This window comes from Larus michahellis, chromosome Z (assembly GCF_964199755.1).
Source record: "Larus michahellis chromosome Z, bLarMic1.1, whole genome shotgun sequence".
NCBI classification, from domain to species: Eukaryota; Metazoa; Chordata; class Aves; order Charadriiformes; family Laridae; genus Larus; species Larus michahellis.
Genome location: NC_133930.1, coordinates 54,437,659 through 54,460,589, shown reverse-complemented (window position 1 = coordinate 54,460,589; position 22,931 = coordinate 54,437,659). Strand labels below are relative to the sequence as shown.

Here is a 22,931-nt window from a genome sequence, read left to right as displayed (position 1 = left end):
GCTCTGACCATAGGTAAATGCATGCAAATATTCATTCCACCAGAAGACCTAAGGGACTTGAAAGAGAACTGACTATGTGGGGTGCCATACAAATAAATGGTAATTTTTGCCCTAAGGAGATGATGCAGCCAGAGAGGAAATTGAGGAGATAAGGTGGCTTGTGAGAAGTAGGCAAGGCAGTATATCATCCTTAGCTAGCCAACATAGTGCTCTCTCTCCTATACACGACCACAGTTGTAACAGATATATAGAAGCTGACTGCTATGTAACATCAATGACATTCTTTCTGGTATGCATGCAACACTCTCCCTACATTATAAACCAAATTTCGCTATGCGCAAAAGGGAACACAGATTATATGCAGACCTCAGAATTTATCATTAATCTAATTAAGGTCTTCACAGTCTAACTAAAGTACAGGAGATCGCTATCGTTAGTTCATTTACACTAATATTAACATCCTGAAAACAAGATTAAGACTGATAGACACTAAATTCCTAGTATCTATCCCTTTTCTCTGCCCTTATGTTTAGCCTGCCATTGTCCTCCTGAGTGCTAAGACTCAGGGAGGACATAAGCTCTCCCTAAGCAAAAAGTGGATATCACACTGGCATGCCAATTTCTTCACCAAAGGTAGGCTAGTGGTTAAGCCCTGTAATGCCTCTCCATTATTAGTACTTAGTTATTGGAAAAAAAAAATCCAGATCTGTCTGTTATTTCCTCCCAGGCCTAAGAGCAGAACTCATGTTCTGGATGATTTTCTAGGCTTTGGGTTCCATACATTATAGAAAGATTCTTGTTCCTGCCACATGGCACAATTAGATGGCTATGTGACAAAGCAATCTTGGCATTTTCAGGGATGATTTCTGAGGCCAAATTTGTAATTCGATTAAGTGCTGAATTCATTTAAGAGCTGGAGGCATCTGAACAGAAAAGCCCCACCCCCCCACCCCCCCCGAAAAATTTGCTGTGCACTGGTTTCCTCTGTATTGTGCAGGTACTTTTTGACAGGGAAAAAAGAACACAGCAGGAAGAGCTCCCTGATAAACCTGAAGGAGCCTGATACATCGCTGTTCCCCAAAGATATGCAGGGACACTGAAGGGAGAGCAGCTGGGCCCAAATGCTTTGCACAGCCTTTCTGCAAGGAGTGACTCAACTCAGGAATAACAGGCTTTACATTTCTTAGCTGTCCAGACTAAGACAGCGGCCAGGTAACTGGGAAGCTGGTAACAGCATAAGCATACTGTAAAGGGCCAGTGCACAGTGCAGCTCTCCTGCTACTTCCCTTCCATTCTCCCACCTTTTCCTCTGCCCATAAACCTCCTCAGGAATGCCTCAGCACAGGAAGAGCTCCAGGTCTGTGCAGGGTGACAGGAGGAGGCTGCTGTAAAATCCCCAGTGTCCTTTGACAGGGAGTGTCAGCTGTGGGAAAACTCCCTGGTAAAATGCTGCACAGAAAACGTCCTGCTGAGCACTTCTCAGCCCCTGGATGAGCAGAAAGTCAAAGGCAATAGGGGACATTCCCCTTGGCTAGGGTCTTTATGAGGGCTCTGCCTGACAGTCTCTAGAATTATATTTATAGCAAGCTGGACATAGGTGTTCAGCTCTGCATCAAACTTTTACACCTGGGAAATTGCTTGCTGGAGGTCATCTGTGGTAATCCTGGCATTTGCCCTGTCCCTGGGAGAAGAGGCTTGGGAGAGCTGCAGAGCAGGCTACTAGGTTTCACTGGTGTAGCCTGGTGTTTGGTCTGCAAATGCTCCCAGGAACATGTTGGCCCAATTGCCTACCTTGGTTGGGAAAAAGCAAACCACTGTCCCCAGATGCTCTCCATGCAGCATCCCTGCAGATGTTTTGGGAACAGAGGCATATCATGCTCCTCCACAGCGAGCAGGTAACTCTTTCTGTGGCAGTTTCTTTCTCTGGCAGGAGGCACCAGGGAAGTTCTGGTGAGCAGGAAATACTTTCTGTTTGGAATTCCAGTTCTTCACAAGAATTACCTTGAAAAGCCTTCTTAGCTGCTTTCTCAGACATGGCATGAGAAGCCTGGGGGTGATGCAGAGATGCTCCCAGTTCTCTGTCTCTCCTTTGGCAAGGGGTTTTGTCTTATCTTCCATCTCCCAACTTCTGATCTGATGTGTTTGATGTGCTAGATATAGCACTTTGCCATGCCTTGAGGGAAACTGTAGAAAACAAGGGAGACAGTCTCTTTAGCCACTACCCCAATCTCTGAGAAGGACCTTCTTGGAAATGCTCTGTAGGTCATGGTCTTGTCAGACTCCTGGGGAAGAGTCTTTCCCTGAGCTTTGACAGACTCTTCTTTAAAACACCAACAGGGTGCCATCTGCATCCATGGCTCTGTTGTGTTTCAGGACTTTCTACAACACGCTTGATAACATATCTGAGAAGGGAGAAGGTTTCCTGGTCTAAGAAGGGAGAAGGCTTCCTGGTCAAATGAATATAGTTTTGGTTTGTCACCTTGTCTTCCAGATGTGACTTTGAAATCAGCCAAGCCGAGACAGAACAGCTCTGTTATGACAGTCCCTGAAGGAAAGTCAGGGTGGTCTCAAGGGCTCAAGCCTTCCTGATGCCAATGGGGAAAGTCTGTGGTAGGAAACCATGGGGTTTCTCCCTTGCAAATATATTTTTGCTGAAATTTGCTGGTAGGTCTTCGTTTTGGGGCTCAGATTTTGCCTCCTCTGTAAGGGATAGCTCCAAAACTATTGCAGCTAGGTGCTGGAGGTGCTGTTATCTGTGCTTGCCCTGCAATGAACCCTCCACACTTAAAGGCAGTGAGGTGCAGCATTGCTGTTAATAAGCAACAAACCAAAGTATGATGTTTGGCAGTCAGGTGTTCATCTCCTCCAGCTTATCGCTCTGGAGGAGACGCCAACAAGAGAGGCAACATCAGCGACGTTCTTCCCCCCATCTTTTCAGCTGGCAAAATGCCCGCAGCCCTCATTGAATCCCAGGTAGGAGCACTCACCCCAAAGGCAGTTGTTGCCCCAGCTCGGGGTGCAGCTAGCAGCATAGGGCTGACTTCCCTGCCTATTGGCTCCCAGATGTCAGATCCCACTTGAGTTCGCACTTACACTGCCTGTTTAACACCTTCCTCAGGTCTTCTCAGAAACAGAGAGTTTGGAGGAAACAAGTATCCCCCTGCAGAAACCTCGTTGCCAAACTGGCATTTCCTGTAAGGATAAAGGCAATTTCTTAAATATCCTGCATGGAAACCTCACTAGAGCTCAGCGTGGGCCTTGCTGCTCTTGCAAGGCAGTGGAATACTGGAGCTGAGCCACAGCATGTGCAGTCCTGGGGAATTTAGGGAAATCACCCTTGCCAGAATCAAGTCACGCTGCCAGATCACCATTCCCACCTGAGCCTACAGGAGGTAACGCTATTGCCTGAATCTTGTCTGTGAGCCTTGGACACTCACAACAAGTCCCACAGGGACTGAAGGCCTCAAGAGGCAGATGAAGCTGCAGAGGAATAACATATCAGCAATCACAACCAAGCCACTTTCCAGTTTCTTAAAGATGGGGCCCAGTTTGCCACTCCTTCGAGACAGCGAACCTCCTGGCTCAAGGAGGATAACACATGGCATAAACTTAGTTGTGCAGAGCCTTTTCCTAGTTGCAATATTCTTGAGCTGAGGAGTCTGTCTGACTTCCCCTCTGGTAGCTCTGGCATAACTGCTTTGGTGAAAGGGGCTGAAATACCCAAGCTTTTGGGGTGGCAAATTTTGGTTGCTCTACTAAGACTGATAGCTTTGATTCCCATCAACACAGTTGTTGCTTCATTCTCTTGTTGGAGATCATCTGCAGCCCAGCTCTTTGCCTGGCAGCTCCCTGCAGTTTCCCTGTCACAGGGGCCCACGATTTCCCCTGCTAAATCCTGCTAAAGCCCCTCTTGAAATCAGACCGGAGTACCCCATCCACACACTTAATCAGAAAGAATGAACACAAAACGAGATGCTACCAGAGTTATCTGGGGATGTGGAAGGGAGGCACAGTTCCCCGCATTTTTCTTCTAGTTGGCAAGGCTTGATGAGATTCCTGAAGGCAGTACAAGATGTAAAAGACAGGGATCCTAAGGAAGAGAGTCCCACATCCATGGAAAACGCAGTCCTGATACACGCCATAAGAAATAAACATCTAGAGAGTCAATTTACAGCCTTTCTGCTATAAAGTGCATTTAAAGCTTTCTTGCCACGCTGACATCAATGAATACCTTTAGACCGAAAAACCGGACGTGGTTTCAATTCTGCCAGTACGTTCTTACGGGAAGGGCTGTTCTGACCGCCACATACTGCTAGTGCCCCCCCCTCCGGGTTTGTCAGCTCAGGTCACCGGGACGCAGCAACAGCGTAGGGGTACGTTTCCCTCATGCGGAACGTACGAGAACTGCAGCAGCAGCAACTGCGCGACCAGCTACCTCAGTTGCGCTTCCTGAAGCGAATTAAACGAGCTCACCACAGGGCCGGCCGCCGGGAGCCCTTGGGGGCGGGCCCCTGGCGTCGCTTCTGTGGCGCGTCGGTAACGGGCGCCGGTGTGGCTGGGCCCGGCTCCCCACGCCGCCATGGCCCCGCTGCTGTGGCTGGCCCTGCAGCTGGGCGCGGGGTGCGCGGCCTGCCTGGTGGACGTGGACGTGGGGCGAGCGGAGCGGCCCCTGCAGCACTTTTGGAGGAGCACCGGCTTCTGGTAAGCGCGCAGTGCCGGCGGCAGGCCGCGCAGCGCCGGCGGGGAGCGGCCGGGGTGAGAGCCGGCCTCCTCTGGCCCTCCTCAAGGAGAGGATCCCCAGGGTGTGAGGACGCGGCCTTTCTGGAGGAACGTGGGCTTTTCCGGGCCTGCTGCTGTGGGATCAGAGGGCGCGACACCTTGCACCCTTTGCTGCGGAGCCTGTCGTGTGTCACCTGCGTGGAGCTGGCAGTGGGACGTGGCCAGTTAACGTGAACAAAGTGGGTCACAACAGAGGGCCGGGTGACAAGATAGGGCTGGTCCGCATCCCCTCTCTGACTTGCTCCCTTGCCTCCAGGGTCCTCGAACACATGAAGTCCTTCCTTATCCCCAGCGCAGCACGAATGTTGGTTCTCGGAGCTCTTTGCCTTTCCTTTTCAGTGTTTCCATTGCCACGGTCCCTAAATGGGCTCAGGCCAGGCTTCCCTGCCTGTTAGTTCTAGGAGTTTGTTCTTCTTGCAGAACACTTTCAACATGCACCATCTTCCTGATGTGGCCAGAGAGGCTGGTGGATCTAAGTCAGGGGGATGGGTGGGAGCGTGCGTATATCCCAGCTCCACCGCTTTGTATCCTGGTAGTGCTTCGCTTCTCAGAGAAATCCCAGGCTTGCTGAGCTAGCTGGGGTTGAACAGCCTTCAAGTTTGGTGAGGTATGTGAAGGCTTCTAGCAGGATCAAAAGCAAGAGATGGTATATTCCTCAGTCGTGTTGGTATCTTACTCTAAGGTGATTATGAGCTCCTTCATTCAGGCATACAGTGGGTTAAATAACAGTTGTAGGAAAAAAAGTTGCAAGAGGGATGGAATCATCAGCGTGTGCTTTGGACAGACAAAAAGGAATTTGAGCATTTTTTTGTGTAGTGCTTAAAGGTAGCCTAAGACAAAACTTGAAAAATTTTCCAGTACTTTTCCATGTTGGTGGGAAAATGGAATGGGACCTAAAATACATTCTAATAAAGAGAAACGTTTGGGCTTTCTATAATTTTATTTTTCTTTTGCTGTTTCATTTTTTTGTTTTGATTTTTGCTTGCAATATTAGGAAACATTAATGAGAAACTGCCTTAAAAAACAGTGTGTTTTGCCCATTTAAACTACAGCCCAAGAAACACACATGATTTTAATTGTACGAAACAAACTTTGGAAAGCTGCAAACATGAAAAGCATGTGGGGGAAGGCAGAGGAGCAGCTGCAGAAGCAGAGGCTCTCCATGGGTCAGCAGCTATTCGGTTATAACATCTGGCCAACACTGGTGTTTCGCAAGTTGTAGGATCCCAGCTCCCTTGAAAGCTCACACTGTGACGGAACTAGATTCCGGTTATTAAAGCTTCTTTTCTACATCAGAGTTTCAAACAGTTGGGCAAATACATAGCTGTGGATTGGCAGTTGATAAAGCGGGGGGGACTGCAAGGCTTGATGTTCTCTTGGGTGGGCACTTTCCCCTCAGAACAGGAACAGACATACTGATACTACCACTAACAAAACCCACTGTTTTTCCCGCTTTCTTCTTTATCTCATCATGATTTCTGCTAGATTTCTCTCTAGCAGAACATGAATTTCGGAGTATTTATTCAGCATGGACTAAGTAAAAATAAGTGAATGCTTTATGCCTTGATTTCTGTCTTTGCCTCTGCTTGAACTGAAGGAGGTTTCAATCTCAAGAGTGGTAGTAAAGCACTCCTTCAAAAAACATAAACATTATATGTATACGTATATGTGTATGTATAAAAAAATGGCATTATCCACTGGAACAATTAAAAAGACCCAAATGACTGGTACATTTTTAGAAAGAGTGGAGTTGGTAACTTCTCAATCTCACTTGTGTGACTTGAAGGCATCTCAGGGAGATGGTTTTTAAGTGCCTTATATACTGGTGAAGTTGCACAGAGGGGCTCACACGTGCTGGGTGATTTGTATGAAGCGCTACGAGGATGTAATCTGTGTCAAGATCTGCACTTTCAGATAAGGATGCAGGAGATGGGGTAGTAGATAGGCAGCATCTTATCTAAGACAAAAGTTGCATCAAGTTCTTGTCCAGGTGGGGTAAAGCTGTTCCCCTTTTGCGCACAGGTGGTAACACAGAAGCAGGTTCATTCGGTTTGGTCCTTGGAGGTGGGATGAATATTTGGAGGGCTACAGAGCAGGAGAGAATGACAGTCTGACTCTTCCCAGCATAGTTACAGTCTGTACAGAGCTGATCCACCCATCAGAGAAGACAGATCACAGTAGGCAAAGCATAAACAATGTTAGTTTTTCACTTATGCAATTAATATACAGTCTGTAGTTAGAGCACAAGTCACCTGTCTATGCAACATGAAGACACATGGAAATATTTTACCAAACCTTGGGGACAATGTTGGTTTATCTTTCTTGTAATACAAATCCTTTAACACTCAGGGTTTGAACATTATCAGAAAGCTTAATGAGAACCTATAAGGATGCCCAAACTCAGTGAACTGGACAGTGTTCTAAATTTCTGACTTGTGGAGGGTAGGGGTGATATCTTCCTCCATTTATCTGTGGAGATAGAGGCAGAAGAAATTTGCTGCAGTGTTATGTTAATTTCAGTAGAATAAGTAGACATGAAAGTCATGATCATTTCTGTATAGCCGTGAGCAGGTTAAACTGCTTAGAGTATCAAACATAGAAACCAAACCTCAAGCCACATATTGCTGTGCTTCCTTATGCTTAGAAGTGAGGTGAGCATGGCGGAAGAATGTGGAGGCCCTGAGGGTCTAATTCTGCTTCTAAGAATGTAGCTTCCACAGCAAAGCAAGAGTTGGTGTCATTGCATGGACATCAGTAGGAAGCCCATATCTGTCTTACTGCAGGCCTCAGCAAGTCTGACTTCCACTCCAAAGCCTAAAAGACACTGAGTTCCCTTGTGATTAGTTACTCAGAGACAAGGTGACTGCCAATGTGTGGCTTCTTCAGGCTAGTGCTGCCTGACGTTGCTATCTGTGCAGCAATGACTGTGTGTAATCCTTTCCTTTGAGCATTGCAATGAGATGCACCCAAGTTGTGTTCTGCTTTGGCAGACTACATGCGTAGCCAGTTAGCCCCAAATAACCTGCAACTCCATATTGGTTTCATCTCATGTTAGACAGTGCTTGTCATGCCAGAGAGCATCTTGGAGGTGGTATGGGGATAGGGGTGTTTGGATACCCAGTGGAGCTGCCAGTTAATGTTGAAATGTGTTTCTTTTCTGTCCGTCCTATCCTGAAGCCCTCCTTTACCTCACAGCCGTGCTGACTTATTTGACCTGAGCAAAGACCAAGAGATGAACCTTGCCTACATTTCTTCTGTTCCGCATGGTGGCATTGAACAAGTTCGAATTCACTGGTTACTGGAATTAGTTGCTCTCAGGTAAGCAAACACCTCAAGTCAAAATCCGGAAAAATGTGACGCATTAAAGTGCCCAACAGCTGCTCACTTTGATATATTTTTAGTATAATTGCAACCTGGGCATGTCTTTGCTTCCTTGTAAGTCAGGTAAGTGCCAATGGAGGATAATCAATTTGGGGGTGTATAAGATTAAAAAAGAGAGAGTTTGTGTTGAGAAAGATGGGGCTAACCTGTATGCATTGTGCCCTAACAACAGGTTAAGGATCAGTTTAAGGTTTCCTTTTGTCTGAAGAATCTTGTGGGTGTGCTGGTCAAGTTTTACCGAGGCCATCTCAGGTCATATGCTACAGTCATTCCACATCTCCCTTGCTGCCATGGCTACGCCTCAGCATCTTGATTCCCAGTTGTACCACGACCTCTAGAGAGGCCTCAGGCTAGCAGAAATTGGTTTCATGGACCATTGCGTGTACAAGGTTCTAGTGCAGCTTTTTTTAACTGGGTGCATCCTTTCTAAAATACTGCTTGGCACAGTCTTGAAAAGAGAGCTCTAGAGGAGTCTCTCAGTGGTTCCCTAAGCAAGGAAGAGTTCTGCTTTGCAGTCAGGGCATATATGACCAATGTTACAGAGGGAGCTCTATGGCTGGATTCCAGGCAATGGTCATTCCAGCGGTTTTCAAGACTCACACTGATGTTCACTCTCACACTCATTGCTGCTGTTCCTTCGAGTCCAGCAGAGTTTGATCTTAGTGCAGTAACACCAGCAACTACTCAGTACTGAGAAGAGCTGCTGGCAAAAACCAGACTTTGAGACTTTGGTTCCTGTCCACATCCTAGCTGTTTGCACGTGTACCTAGGGGTCCTCCTGGCCATAGGCCTACTTTTAATATTCAGGTCACAGTGTTATGCTCCCTTTCTAGGTTAGATGGGTCTTTGGTGAAAGCTAGGAATGGGTTGAAATAGGGTGATAGGCATAAATTCAGTCCATTCCTTACCAAACCATTTCAGGTGGCAATCCTGTCCCAAAGAAGACTTCTCACCCATCCTGTTGTGTGCTTTGCTAGCCATTAGCCCTTCTAAGGACAGTGCTGAGGGACGAGAAAGATACCTGACTTTTCCGTCCTTTAATTTAGGAGATATGGTACAGCAAAAAACCCCTCTGATTAATGAGATGAAAACAGGTCTGACTTAATGAGAGGTCCAAATGAAAGCTGCCACTATTTTATTACTACTTCTATCTTCTTTCCACTTAACTTGGGAGGGTTTTTTTGCATCCTGAACCCACCTGTGCACTGCATCAAGTGAGTGACAGGTAGTGACAACTAAAACAAGGTGACTTTAGAATAGCCTCTTTCAAAAGGATTCATATACATAATAGCATTTCTAGTTCTAGGGAAATACATGTCAGACTTTTAGGAGGACAACATTGGAATTCCTTGATTTTCAAGTCCCATTTAACTCGGCTTAAACACACTTGTACCAATATGCCTACTGGTAAGAACCAAATACAAATTCCTAGAACAGGAGTGATTGGTCTGTGAGGAAAAACGAACCATAAAAACCCCATAGCTCTTAAAGTTCTGTCTGGCTTAGGCTTTTGCTGCGGTGAGCATATTTACAATCCACATCATTACTGCATCTGCTGTCCCAGACACAGGAGGATGGTAATTTACCAGTTGTGAGTTTGAGGAAGCAATAAGGAGGAGAGCTCAGACTCTGGAAATGGGATGTGAGCAGAGGAGTAGTGGGTTTCAGAGTGTACACAAGGAACAGGAGAAATTTTCTTCCTAGGTATTAGGGTGAGCTTGTGTATGTAGGTTAGTTTGGGAAGGTGTTTGGAGGTCCTGCACTCAGCTTAGTATTGCATCTGTACCCCAGAGCTGCCTCTGTATGTTAGTCCATCTGTGAATATAGCAGATGACACAGCTCCTCCTTGCCATCTTTTGCTGTGGAAGTTTCCCAGCAAACACCCTTTCCTGTGCTGTGCTTCCCTCTCTTAACCGGGCTGTGGGTTTTATACTCACTCTTGCAGGACCCAACTTCAGCAGGGGCAAGGACAACTGTCACTGGAGTCCCTGTCTGAGATCTCAGAGGTTTCTCCTGGGAGACAGGTTGGGTCTTTCAGGTTTCTGCAACCAAATGACTTAGAAGAATCATGAGTACCTTAGAAAAGAAGGTAGCCGCATCTACAGTCAGTGGCCAAAATCCCTCCTAGCAGCCTGTCTCAGCTGTGCCACGTGTTGGATCAGGCTTGACAAATGATTGAGAGAAAGGAATGTGTCTGTCATGGTTTCTGCTCAGCCTGTGCAGGGAGTGAGGCACGGAGTCCTTCAAAGTGGGACACAGTCCTGACACAATCAAAATTCTAGGAGCATGGAAACTTTGCAGTCAAGCAAGAAGCCCCAGAAATGCTGTAGTGCCTCAAGGGTAGGATTCTAACCCACTAGGGTCAATATTTAGACGAGCTTTGACATGTAGAAATTAGCAACTTCGCTACGGTTTAGAACCAAGCTAAAACTGCTCATTTTGCAAAAACGTGCATTTGTCAAAGACAAGAAGACATTTAAGTTGTGAAAGGACAACCAGCGGACTGAGTGGCAGCAATGGTTTGGAAAGAGAGAGAGCATGGAGCCTGCAGACAAACATTGGGATTGAAAGAAGCAACAGGGGCAAGAATGAAAGTCCGAACAGGAGGAGTTCCGTGCTGATGCTAAATTCTGTGCGTGTGCAATTCTCTTCCTGAACCAGCGATTTCCAGAAGAATATAAAGTGGTTTTGAGTGAGAACGCTGTAACACCAAAATTATGTTGTGTCCTGGGTTTGGTGAGTAGAGAAGGCTTCTTGGAAGGTGATCGTAGGTACTTGACTGAAGCAGAGCACTTGGAGAAAACAGGACTAGGAGACACCACCACCTGTGGAAGGCTAACAGATACAGGCATTGCTTTTCCTTACAGTTGTGCCATCTGTAAAAACGTGCCATGAATGTTCCTCTGAAGAAGCAGATGTGCTCAAATAAAAGACTGCCACCTTCCCCTTCTTGCTTCTGTAATGGTCTTTCTCATTATGTCTTCTAAGCCCCCAATGCCAAGTGCATCCCCATATTTTAACCCTTTTCTAGGACAGCAAACCCACCTCTTATCTTTTTCTGTATTCCAAGTTATCCTGTAATTTCACCACCTGTGAAAGGATACCACGAGGCAAACTCTTTTGAAAGAACTGGTGGTTTTATTTTCCAACCAAAAGCACACATTGGTCTCTATGTCATGTGACACAGGAATATTAATGCTTATGGGGGAACCCAAGGTGTCTTTCATGGACTGGACAGTTCCCTGGTTGTTAGTTACCAGTGCCAATAAATACAGCAATTTTGACACCTAGACCACACATTCTGGCCATGGTGCACTGGTTAACAGGAGAGTTTGAGGTAAAGATTCCCAACTCTTTGTCCAGTTCCATGGGACCCACGCCGTCTGCAAGTTAAGAACCCTTTCCTATTCTTATGTAGCAGTTCTAAAGGTTGTTGGATACATGATTTATACAAGGCACCACAGTGAACAAAAATATAGTCAATCTACTTGTTAGATATAACATTTCCTAAAACACATATAATACTTTATTTCAACATTAGTATTAACCTACTTGGAATTGCAATCCTATCCCCATCTCTTCTCCAAGTCACAGTACCTAATTCCTGGTAGAATAGAAGAAAATCAGCAGTTTTCAACATTTTCAATCTTCATACCTTTGATCTTGGCATAATGCAGTATAGCAAACATAAACGTGACATAAAAAGGCTTGCTTTTTTTAGTTACCTTTTACATACTGCTTAAAAATAATTTACAGTCTCCCAGCATCATCACTCCCACATGATAGCACTGAAAGCTGTTTCCCTGCTGTGTTTGACATTGTACAACACAACAACTTGATTGTGAGCCAGCTCTGCCAACAGAAAATTGTTCTTCTGATTTATTCTGGTCAATAGTTTCTTTCCAATAAAAGTCTTAAAGCTTACCCCACTCTTATGCAAGCCAAGTTTCTTTGCTGAAACTTTAGTGCCGTTCTTACAATAAATACGATGAAAAAGAGACTTCTGACTTAATTTCTCAGCCTGCTGGATAAGAGAAGGGCAGCCTCTCTTAATTTTTCTCCAGAAACTGTTGCAAGGATACCCCTTCCGCTGGAATCTCTCTTTTAATTTCTGTCTTAAGGTGAGATTCATCTAGAGTTAAGGGTATTTTTACATTTTTTCCTTTGTGTTCTAGGCTGGTAGCTTGACCCATAAAGATAAAAGAAGTCTAGATTGCTGGGATGTGTGTTGTTTTGTACTGAAACAATTCTATTTGACTTCCAATGACAGCTTGCTTTGGCGCAACAGCCTAAGAGTGTCTATATTGATACTGTCTGGCAGTAACTCTTGTAAACGCACTTCCTCATGCTAGGCCCTGGCAGGACCTTCAAAGAGATATCCCCGGATCAAAGAATCGTTAGAAACAAAAGCAGACACAAAGCAATAGTTTGTCGTTGGGGTCTGCCCATTTGCTTTTATGACAGAAAGAAGGTAGGCATACCAACCCAGCAATTTAAAGAATAATGTGATTAAATTGTTTATGGCAGAAAAATGCTGCCAATGGTCAATCCTTTAATCTTGACAGACATTTGTGTCAGGTTTTACTGCTCTAGCAGTACTAACTGCGCAGCTGATATGCTTTTTTATAATGAGTGCATGAAAATGTCAGCATTGAATCACTTGCCTAATATTGTGTTATTCTCAATCCCTGTGAAGACTTTTTTTTTATTTTATCTTTTGAGAGTGCACTGCTTTTCCTTTAACAAAATATTTGTTCTTGAGAGCCAGACAGGCTCTGGGACACCTGGAGAACCTCAGTTTGAGTGTTCTTTCATTCAGTGACCTGAAAAGTTGAAATAAGCAAGTCATGTGGTGTGTTGACCTGATGTTTACTTTTTTAAATGGCACAGCAGAGAAATGGCTTCTGCATACATGAAGCCTATTTCTAGAGTCCGCTAGTTGTAAGAGGCACAGGTGTGATAGAATTTCCTTCCATGCTTGGTACTATGTGTGAACCAATCATGAATAAGGAGAGAAAGATAGTGCAACTGTCCTACCTTTCATGCAGGTAATTATAAGCTGGAATATGAGAGGATATTCTGCCAATGCCATGGATACTAACTGTTACAATCAAAATCTAAATCTATGCTTATTTGTAAAGAGGAAACATGCATATATAACAACAAAACTGACTCTGGTGGTATCATTTGACATAAAGCAGAATGAACAGCAGTTAATGCAAATTCTTATAGAAAGTAACCCAGACCTGGAAAACATAGTTTAGTGGACCTTAAATCAAAGAATAACATGATAGGAGTTAAAAAAAACCCAACAAAAACAAAACAAAAACACCAAACATCTGTAGTATGTACAAATAGTGGTGGAATTTTTAAAGCATATGGGGATACACAACTTACAAAGCATTGCTTTCTTTACTTGGCCCAGCTGTGCTACTGTAAAGTTTCATTAGCATTGATGGCGTCAGAGAAGACCAGCCAGCCAGTTCTGACTGACCCATCACTCCCCTTCTAGGCAGGTCACAGATTTACCTTCCCACCCTACCCTCCTTTCTCACATTTCTTTTTTGCACCCAGGCAGGCACTTATAGGAAGAACATACTGTGCTGCATCACAGTTCTGAGATTTTACGTTTGGTGGTCCTTATATGTTCCTGAATTGGAGTTGCGTCTGCCCACCAGAGGCAACTTATTTTTATTGGATGGTGCAACTGCCTGGGTAACTGTTTGACTGACAGTTAAAGCCATTCATTTTTCTTAATCCTGTTGATCCTTTTACTAGTTGACAAAATAGTGCATCAGAGTTGTATTTTTTTCAGCGTTGCTAAGGGTATCACAACCATCAGTAACTAATTACCACAGATTGAAGCTAATAACATAGGTGACTCCAGCCTGTGTAATCAAGGTGGAGAGACATGCCACATTCAATAATATTTTATACATTTTATTAGTATGCAAATAGTGGGCTTCTAGTTGTTTAGAAGCACACCTAGAATGATGAAAGGGGGAGGGCCTTGAAAGCCAGAATTTAAACCATTATATATCCAAGATGCTAGATTGATTGCATTTTCATGGAGATGGCTTAGCCATCTTAAAACAAACTAGCAATTAAATCAGTGGGAGAGTCAGCTGACATTGGGCAGACCTTCCAGCACGACAGTACCATGATGTATGTTGGGTCACACGTGATCATGGCACAAGGTAGGAAGTCAATCCTGAACTGCCCTATTGCACATCACCTGCATTTTAAAGTGAAGGTTTGGGTAATAATCCAACCTGTTCCATCCGGGTCCTGGACTGCATCCCCAGTGGCTGGGCTGTTCTATGAGGCATTTGACAAACAGCAGAGCTCTTAAAGGGAGAATGGCTTGTAGGCCCATTGCTGTACACAGCCAACAGTGTGTCTGATAATTTAATTATTGCAAACTGCCCCTCCCCATCTGCCACTTTTGTAATGAATTGTCCAGAAGACACAGGATTAAATTGAGCAATCTGCTGAAAGCTTTTGGTCTTTTGCAAACTGCACAGCGTTGTGTATGCTGTAGAACAGCATTTCCTGTATACTCCCAAAATCTTTCCCAAAGTAACCTCCTCTTTTCAGAGAGTCTATCACTGAGGGATTGCAGCAAGCCAGGAGAACAGAAATATTTAAGTCCTTGTAGTCTTTCAGGATTTCCTTTAGAGTATTAACTCCAGTGGTGTCCAAAAATGAGATGGAAGAGCAATCTACAACAAGGGCTTGGAAATCAATTTGCTTAGGAACTAGCTGCAGAGTAGTTTCTCCAACACCCAGTCCATTAGCAGTTGTGTGATCTCCCTTTTTCAGATGCTGCTTCTCCTTCTTCTCATATTTCTTCCGTCTAGCAGCTTCTAGGTTAGGATCCAAGTTAGTCAACCTGTACAGAGACTTCAGGAAATAGTTTCTATTTGCATAGTAAAGTGGGGCCTCAAAACGGAATATTTTGACCTTTGGAACTGACGAGAGATTTTCATATTCTAAGTCGTCCTCATAAAAGCTGGTGTTTTGGATCTGACCGAGCAGGGCTGTCCGTGGCCGCTGTGTCCGAGCTATGATGCATAACATGGAGAAAACAATGCCAACCAACAGCCCTATTTCTGTGCTGATCAAGGCAGAGGCAGACATGGTAACAACCCAAACAAGTGTGTCCACCTTATTCACGTGGTACCGTGCTGGCACATCTCGGAACTTCCTCAGGGCTCCTCGGAGGCTGACAATGATGATACAAGCCAGGACACACTTCTGCAAGGAGTAGAAGAGAGGTGCCAAGAAGAGCAGCACCAGCAAAACCACCATTGCACTAATTACTCCAGAGACTTGAGTCTGGCAGCCTGTAGATGTTTTGACGAGTGTTTTTGCCAGAGCTGCACTGGTTGCAAAAGAGTGGAAGAAAGATGGAATGATGTTGCAGAACCCCACAGCAAACATTTCCTGATTGGCTCGGATGGTGTAAGCGTATTTCTTTGCACACATTTCAGAAAGGGATACAGTAAAGACAAAGCTGACTATGGCAAGAGGCAAAGCATCTACAGCAACTCGGAGCATTAAGTTGAAATGTGGTACCTTGGGGGGAATAAATCCTGTTGGAATAGCTCCAGAAACACTGGATGCATACACTTCATTTAACTTCCCATAGTGTGAAACCAGTGTTGCCACAACAATAACTACCAGCTCTGTGGGAAGAGGAAATTTCAACTTATGCTTATACCGATCTCCCAGTTCCTTAGCAGTGACCAGCACCACGATACAAATGGCACTTGTGATGACATCACAAAGGTTAGCCTGAGAAATGTTCCGGAAAATGTTAATCCAGGTAATAACAAGCATCCCATGCCCTTGGCTACGTGGGATTTTTATTCCAATCAGATACTTCACTTGAGCTGTTAAAATGGTTAAGGAAGCACCAGTTGCAAAGCCATCTAGTACAGACTCAGATAGGTACATAGATACGAAACCCAGACGAAAGATTCCCATTAGAACCTGAGGAGACACAGAAAAAAAAAAAGAAAAAAGAGATGAGCCTTAAATGTTGCTGCAAATAATCAAGTACAGATGGGAGAGAACTAGCTGGAAGAAGATAGCATTTGGCTATTTGAATCTTAAAACAGGAATTATCCTTTTATGTTTCCAGTCTGCTTTTAAAACATGTGATTTCTTTTACTGTTGTGAGATCCTACAAACTGAAAGGTGAATGAGGAGTTTGACACAGGGTCAATCAAACATTGGTCTGAAGTGACTCCACTTAAATGGCTTGTCTGACTTATTTCCCGTGCAAAAGAGCAATGGATCCAAAAATGCTTCTGTTATACCAAAACCAATTTTCTTTTTTCGCGTCTTAAAGTGAAGAAAGTTGAAACTTACGGCCATTTCTTTGTAAACAGAACTTGAATGACAACAGCTAAGATCCCTTCTTTAGTGGCACTCTTATATTAAACAACTTTTAATTTTAGAAGGGGAAGTGGAGCACAGACAGCCTTTGTGGCATGCCTAAAGTCAGAAGTGGCAGAAATGCTCACAAACTTTCCCAGATCCCAGAATACTGCCCTTAACTAGTTGCTTATCCTTCCTTTGATGGCTTTGGAAAATACAGCTTCACAAGGTCGTAAACGTGACCTGAAATTTCTTAGTAAACAGGAAGATAGCTATCTCTTTCTTATTTCATATATTTATACAATTAATAGGTAAGTATGTTCATCATGCTTCCTTCTGTGTTCTCTTGATATCCTTGTGTCAGACAGTATGTTGGTAAGTCTCGAAGAGTCTAGTACAGCCATTGTCTGAAAAGTAGGTTAGTCAATCTATTTCCCCTCTTGTTCTTTCTGCTTCTGAATTATCTTTGAACAGCAGTTTGGTACAACACAGTCCCATTAATAAACACTGAGTAGCACACTCTGAACCTGTGTAGAATTAGGTGAGTGAGTCTGCACCTTTATTAAAGCATCTAGGGAAACAGAGTTATTTCTTCATTGTAGAAGTGCACAGCTACCTGGGAATTTCCCTCATGGTAAGATCTGTATTAGATTCATTGCCCCATGAAAGACACAAGGCCAAGAGGCAGCAGAGTGTCAAAACAATGTTAACAGTCTTGCATAAGACTTGTTTTACCTGTGCTTGCTAGTAGCTAAGAAAACTGCCTACCTCATGCTTTCTTTGAGTTGCCTACAGTTAGGCTTCCTGGAGAAAACAGTCCAAGGTCATTCAAGTGAACTGACGCTGTATCTCTCATTGAAAGAGAGTCAAACTAAAGCTTATGTCATGCAAAGAAGCTTTAGGAACTTCATATCATGCCTCTGGAAGTCAGCAACCACTTACCTGGTACACTCCAGCCACAAATGTCAAGGCTGTAGCAATGCCAATAGCATAGCATTCTTTCCCACACTCAGCATTCATCCCTGCAATTGTAAGGTTGAAGGCAGTTGTGTTGGTCTGACTGTCATTCTGCAGAGAGCCATCACCCAAGGCTGGTGGAGCATCATCATTCAAGTCAAACCCAGCCAAGAGAAGTTCTCGGTCCACAACTTGTCCTACCATTAAGCTTATCAGGCTGAAAATGCCAACCGAGACATGACGGGATGTGCCCATTAAGAAATAGATGATGTTGGCGAAGAATGATGTGTAAAGACTATAAATGGGCTTCAGACCTGCCAGCAGTGAGTAAGCAATTGCTTGGGGCACCAAAATGATCCCAATCACTAACCCGGACATAACGTCCCCCCAGATGTACTCTTTGCAATGGTACTTAGGGAGCCATCGTAAAACAGGAAAGAAGTCCATGACAAAGTTCTTCAGCTTCTTTGGGGTACAGGAGCAGCTTTTCCTCAGCTTAGCTAGCATGACTTCTTTCCTGTTAATTTTGGCACGAGTCTTTCTTTCCATGAGAAAGCAGGAAGAAGTGTTATTTTCCATCCTGATAGCCTCAAGTGGTCTTTCCATTGTCCCAGTGTTTACTTGATGTGTGTGTTCCTGCAATATGAAGAAAACAGCTGTTAGGTTGCAGTTCATGAAATTTTTTTGAGCACAGATGCTTAACGTAGAAGTTTGTCACCCAGTTGTGCCTTTAAGGAAGCATCATCCCAACAAGAACACCATCACAGGGCTCTAGTGACACATAACACTAAGAAATAAATCTGCAGATTAAGCCCTTTCTTTTAGACATTTAAGAGTACATTTGATTGAATCCAGTTTATTTTACTAAGGAAAAATGGACTTGAATCAGTCATTTCTTTGTACAACAGATGTTTCCATCAGCTCTTCCTAATGCTCCATCATAGAGGTCTCTGTGATCAGAGGCAGCACTTGATGGTGTGAAATAAACTATATACTAGTGAGGCAGGCTATGGTGTTTCTAATAATGCATCTTGTAGTCACTGATGTGGAACTCGTGTGGTATAGTGATATATCACTGCAGCTGTCCTCAATGCACAGGAGAAAAATTTTGTTCGTAGAAGATGTAAAGCAGAGTTTTCTGGAGAGCAACAATTTAGTCATATGTAAAAGTTCGCAGACAAACTATTGATGGACTTTCAGAAGCTGCTACATAAGATTAACTTGTTGAATTGTAGATTGTTTTGATATGCAGCTTCCCTTAATTAATAAGCATCTCCTCACAAATACCCATTTTGCAACATATGGACCATGCAGCTAGATGGAATCTCTTGCCATCTCATAAGAGTGATACATGTTAGTATTTTCAGATTTAAACCCATAGTCACTCTAGCTTTGTTCTCCAGGGAATAAGATGCAACAAATAATTTTGTGGGCCGCAGAACAAACAAAGTGGTGTTTCCTATGGGTCTTCTGCATGTCAGTTTTCTGATACATAAAGACTTGGAAAATTTGTGTTCTCCAGATGGAGGTGCTTTTCGTGTCTCTTGCCTCTATGAACACAACTGTTTTCACCAAACTCAATCTCTGCATTTTTGCTGAATTGTCAGATTAAGTTGAAGTTAGCTTAGTTCCTTCATAAATCGTTTGGGAGTAGGTGGGGACGTGTCTGAGGGGCAGAACAGTATAACATGCAAGTGATTTGTCTTAAACAGTTTAAAAATAAAAATAGGAGCAGGAAGGTGGAAAATGTCAAACAGGGTATGCCACAAGAGGCAAATCTTGTCTTATGGTTTGCAGTGGAAAGTCTGGATGCCTGAATATAAGTACTGTGAGTTAAGAGATGACACATATTAACCTAGCAGAGAGTATGTGCTAGTACAAGAGTATGCAGAATCTCTAGGGAAGAAGAACTTCTCAAGGCCAGAACTTCTCAAGCCCAGCCTCTCCCAGTGTCATAAACAGCCAGGATATCTGCATTTTGGTGCCAGGTGTGACATTGCAACATAATGCCAAAGTTTGTCTTCACTTGCAAGTAAAAGCTGTTTCTTTCCTCTTTCAGTATCTAGAGACAGAAGCCATACACATCAGTTTCCTAAAACTTGAAGTATGCTCACTGGCACTGTATTCTGTTGGTATATTTTAATGATTTTAAATAGTAAGTTTAGACTCTAATGACAGAAATCATCATTCTCTGTGTAAACTCCCTACTTTTTGTTAAGAGTATTTTGATTTGTTAATGTTTGGTAACACCCAGTTACATACATATAGGCTTCCAAGCTGAGAAAAAAAAAAGGGCTTATGAGTCCAACTGGAAGCATAATTGATAAGCAAAAGAATAGCTTACCAACAGCCTGTAAGCTTTCAATCTGTAGCACTCCAAATAGAGAGTGGTTTATTATAAAGTCTTCTATCTATCCTGCTTAGAGCTTTTTTTCCAAGATTTTAACAAATACCTTTTGCCAACAAATTGAAAACAATATGAAGACGCATATCTGTAACTAGTGAAAAGTCTTAAACAAATGCCCAGGTATTATTTTAAATGACACAGCGTGATTTCTAAGGCCATGCAAAGTTTAACTACAACTTGAAACAGGATGTTTAAGTGTTACAGGTAGGTAATTCATAATTTGGTAAAAGGCAGAAAAGAGATTTTTGTTAGAGATGTGTGGACTGATTGCCCAAGTTGAAAATGACTTGCATATTGTTGTCTAAATCTATTTGAAAAAATCAGTAGATTTCTATCCATCCCAATTATTTTAAATAGTTTTTAGCTCCCACTGTGTAAGTTTCTTTGTTTGTACGTAAAGTTTATTTCCATCATAAGGGAAAACTAATTACAATTTGATGTAATTATTTAGAAAGATTGATGGCTATTTTTTATTAGTAATGCCTCATTTCTGTAGACTCCAACGTACTGTGTGATTATGCTAGGCAGGATCTGCTTAGACAGGAAATACGTTGGATCTAGTCTTTGTTAGAATGCAAAGTTGACAGAAAAGATAAAAGAAGTTACAACACCAAGAGAAGTACTAAAGAGCATATGATTAAAGTTAATAAAATACAGAATGCTAGCAACTGTAATAAAGACACTAATTTTTAAGATGCGAAAACCCAACACTTCCTGTCTTACCTAAATTAGTTTGGAGAATGAGAGGCTTGTGCATGAGGACAGCAAATCCTGTTCAAATGCCACCCACTTCTTACAGCCAAGTGAACTCAGACAGCCAAGAAACAAATACGGTGCCCTTGTTCTACATACTTAAAAGTTAGTGGGCAGTTCAATATCCAATGAGTGCTTTTGATAGACTATATAAAAAAGATTGCAGCAGCTTCTGTACACCAGGCTCATATATTCAGTTGTACAGTTGCTGTCTGCCTCTCTCTAAACTCACATAATTTACTTGCAAGTAAATTTGTATTTACAAAAAAAAACATTAAGATTTGCACATATGCATTGTTTGTGCAGCTTCCTGAGTGATGGTAATAGTTTTTAATACATAAGATTATTGGAATATAATTTCTCTGGAAATCTGTTAACAGATGTTGTGCCTGAATGATAATTTAGTAATATATCTCAGCTGTACTGCCTTACTGGATAATCAGAATAGTAGCTTTTTGTAAAAGCCAATTTAAAAAAAAAATGCTATAATTATAAAGCATGTATCTTTTCAGCAGTTTTGATGCATTTTTGACAAAGGTCAAAAAAACCTTCCTGGTGGAATAAATACGTTCAAGCTAAAACACAGACAAATGCTGACAGGAGGTCATTTTCTTCAATTCTTTTTTCTCCTGAAAACAAGGGTTTGCTTCCTGCAAATAGCCATTTATTCTGCTAGATATATTTTCAGAATCCATGTCAAATGAGCATGCTAGCTGTAAAACACTCTAAAACCAGCTCTAAACTGAGATGTTACTGGTTTCTGGAAACTCTAATGTTTGGAGTTTAATGGTTGCTTTTAGAACATAGTAACACCGTACCAAATAATGGAAGGGACGTTGTTACCATCAAAACAGTTTTCAGTTGTGTAATCCAGGAATTCTCAGGCTGTGATACCTATAGCTCAGTAATAACTAGTTGCGTCACCTGAAGAAAAGGGGATTCTACCATGGCTGCATGCTATCCCTGTACATTTGTGCAGCCTAGGAGAGAGCTGGGAGCTTCCAATGCTCCTGCCATCTCCAAAGACAGGAGGGTGGAGAGCAGATCCTGTGCACATGAGTGGACTCCATCCTTCTGATTGTGGTGCTGAGATACAATACAATCCTTCCACAGTGGTAATACTCGAGCAATATTGAGGAGCCCTAGGGGTATCAGTAAATAGATTCCTCTACTGGCTCGCCAAACTGACCCATTTTCAGCTCAGCCCATACTAAGTGGTTTGTAAGAAAAGGGACAACCCCTATTTCCAACTCTTGCTCATCCCCCAGAGCTTCGCAGAACATAAAGTTTACATTTTATTCAAGTGAAGGCTTCCCATTGCTTGCTGAAAGAGCTGTTCTTAGCAGGGATGTGCAGATGAAGCAGCATATAGCATAGAACGTGTCTATCCATTGCATTTGACTTAGGTATCAGAACATTCTCAACTGTTTAATACAAGGGAAAGTTACTTGTGTGCACATTCATATACACGTGTATCATCCATATCATTACAAAGAAAAGTAGTCTTGGTTATTTTTAATTGTATTTTGATGTTTGGAATCTTCACAGTTAGGTTTTTTCAAGTTGCCCTTGACTGTATGAGCAAAAGCAAAAAGCGTTGGGTTTGGGGTTTTTTTCTGCATGAGCAGAACCACTATATGAACCACTCATTCATTCAGGTTTAATGCAGTGACTCAGTTTCTTGTGAAAAAGAGAAACAAAGCAAAGAACCATTCAAGCCAGACAAACTGCGAGCTTTCCAACCGGCCTTAGTCTCATCTTTCTTCCTGTCTTTTCACCATGCCACTGATCTGACAAAAATCTTTCTGCAGGGAACGGAACATTCATCACAACACGTTCAGTGGGATTTCTCTTTGTAGATTAATTGGCAAGCGGTTTCTGCTCATACACATATAAGCATTCTGGTTGGATGAGTTGTTCTTTGTGCAACCGCACAACACAAAAAAACTTTATTCTGATGTGTTCTTTTGTCTCCCCATCCTGACTGTCCACCAGAAAATCTGAAGCTGTATCTCTAGAAAGCTCAAGAGGGAGTAGGCAGGGTGAGCCTGCGACTCTATGATAACGAGATCTCTTAAATCCTGTGTTTCGGACAGCAGTCAGACAGTGTATCACAACTCTATATCAGAATCTCTCACTCTTGGTGAAATAGTGATTGTAAGTATAAGTTAGGATAGAGCCCTTTATATAGTTTAAGCCAAGTGATGCTTGCAGTTTTCTCTATGTTCGAACTGTGAAAATTCAGCTAAAAAACTAATGAGGGTGCAGC

General features: G+C 43.0%; 3 protein-coding genes across 6 annotated transcripts in view; 1 reads left to right on the top strand and 2 right to left on the bottom strand.

The window, feature by feature from the left end:
- Nucleotides 1–2,018, bottom strand: part of CHRNA6 (cholinergic receptor nicotinic alpha 6 subunit) — a 34,446-nt gene extending 32,428 nt beyond the window's left edge. The window contains exon 1 of the mRNA XM_074569335.1: nucleotides 2,002–2,018. The gene's annotated coding sequence lies outside the window, so the exon portion shown is untranslated. The remainder of the gene's footprint in view (nucleotides 1–2,001) is intronic.
- A 2,507-nt stretch (nucleotides 2,019–4,525) lies between these two features.
- The window catches only part of IDUA (alpha-L-iduronidase), a 72,622-nt gene continuing 54,216 nt past the window's right edge, over nucleotides 4,526–22,931 (top strand). For 2 of the 4 annotated variants that reach the window (XM_074569037.1, XM_074569036.1), the window contains exons 1-2: nucleotides 4,526–4,701; nucleotides 7,957–8,097. In XM_074569037.1, coding sequence (XP_074425138.1) covers nucleotides 4,580–4,701; nucleotides 7,957–8,097 — 263 coding nt within the window. In that variant the 5' untranslated portion in view covers nucleotides 4,526–4,579. The remainder of the gene's footprint in view (nucleotides 4,702–7,956; nucleotides 8,098–22,931) is intronic. The other 2 variants (XR_012584837.1, XR_012584836.1) reach the window with 1 other exon arrangement.
- Nucleotides 14,635–18,138, bottom strand: SLC26A1 (solute carrier family 26 member 1). Its single transcript, XM_074569038.1, has 2 exons — nucleotides 17,488–18,138; nucleotides 14,635–16,155 (listed from the first exon to the last, which is right to left on the bottom strand). The coding sequence occupies exons 1-2, from the start codon at nucleotides 18,106–18,108 to the stop codon at nucleotides 14,635–14,637; spliced, it is 2,142 nt and encodes a 713-aa protein (XP_074425139.1). The 5' UTR covers nucleotides 18,109–18,138.

Coding starts and splice junctions, on each gene's coding strand:
- SLC26A1 (XM_074569038.1), bottom strand. CDS start 18,108: ATGGAAAGACCACTTGAGGCTATCAGGATGGAAAATAACACTTCTTCC. Junction 16,156..17,487: donor TTGTGGCTGGAGTGTACCAG/GTAAGTGGTTGC, acceptor GTGTCTCCTCAG/GTTCTAATGGGAATCTTTCG.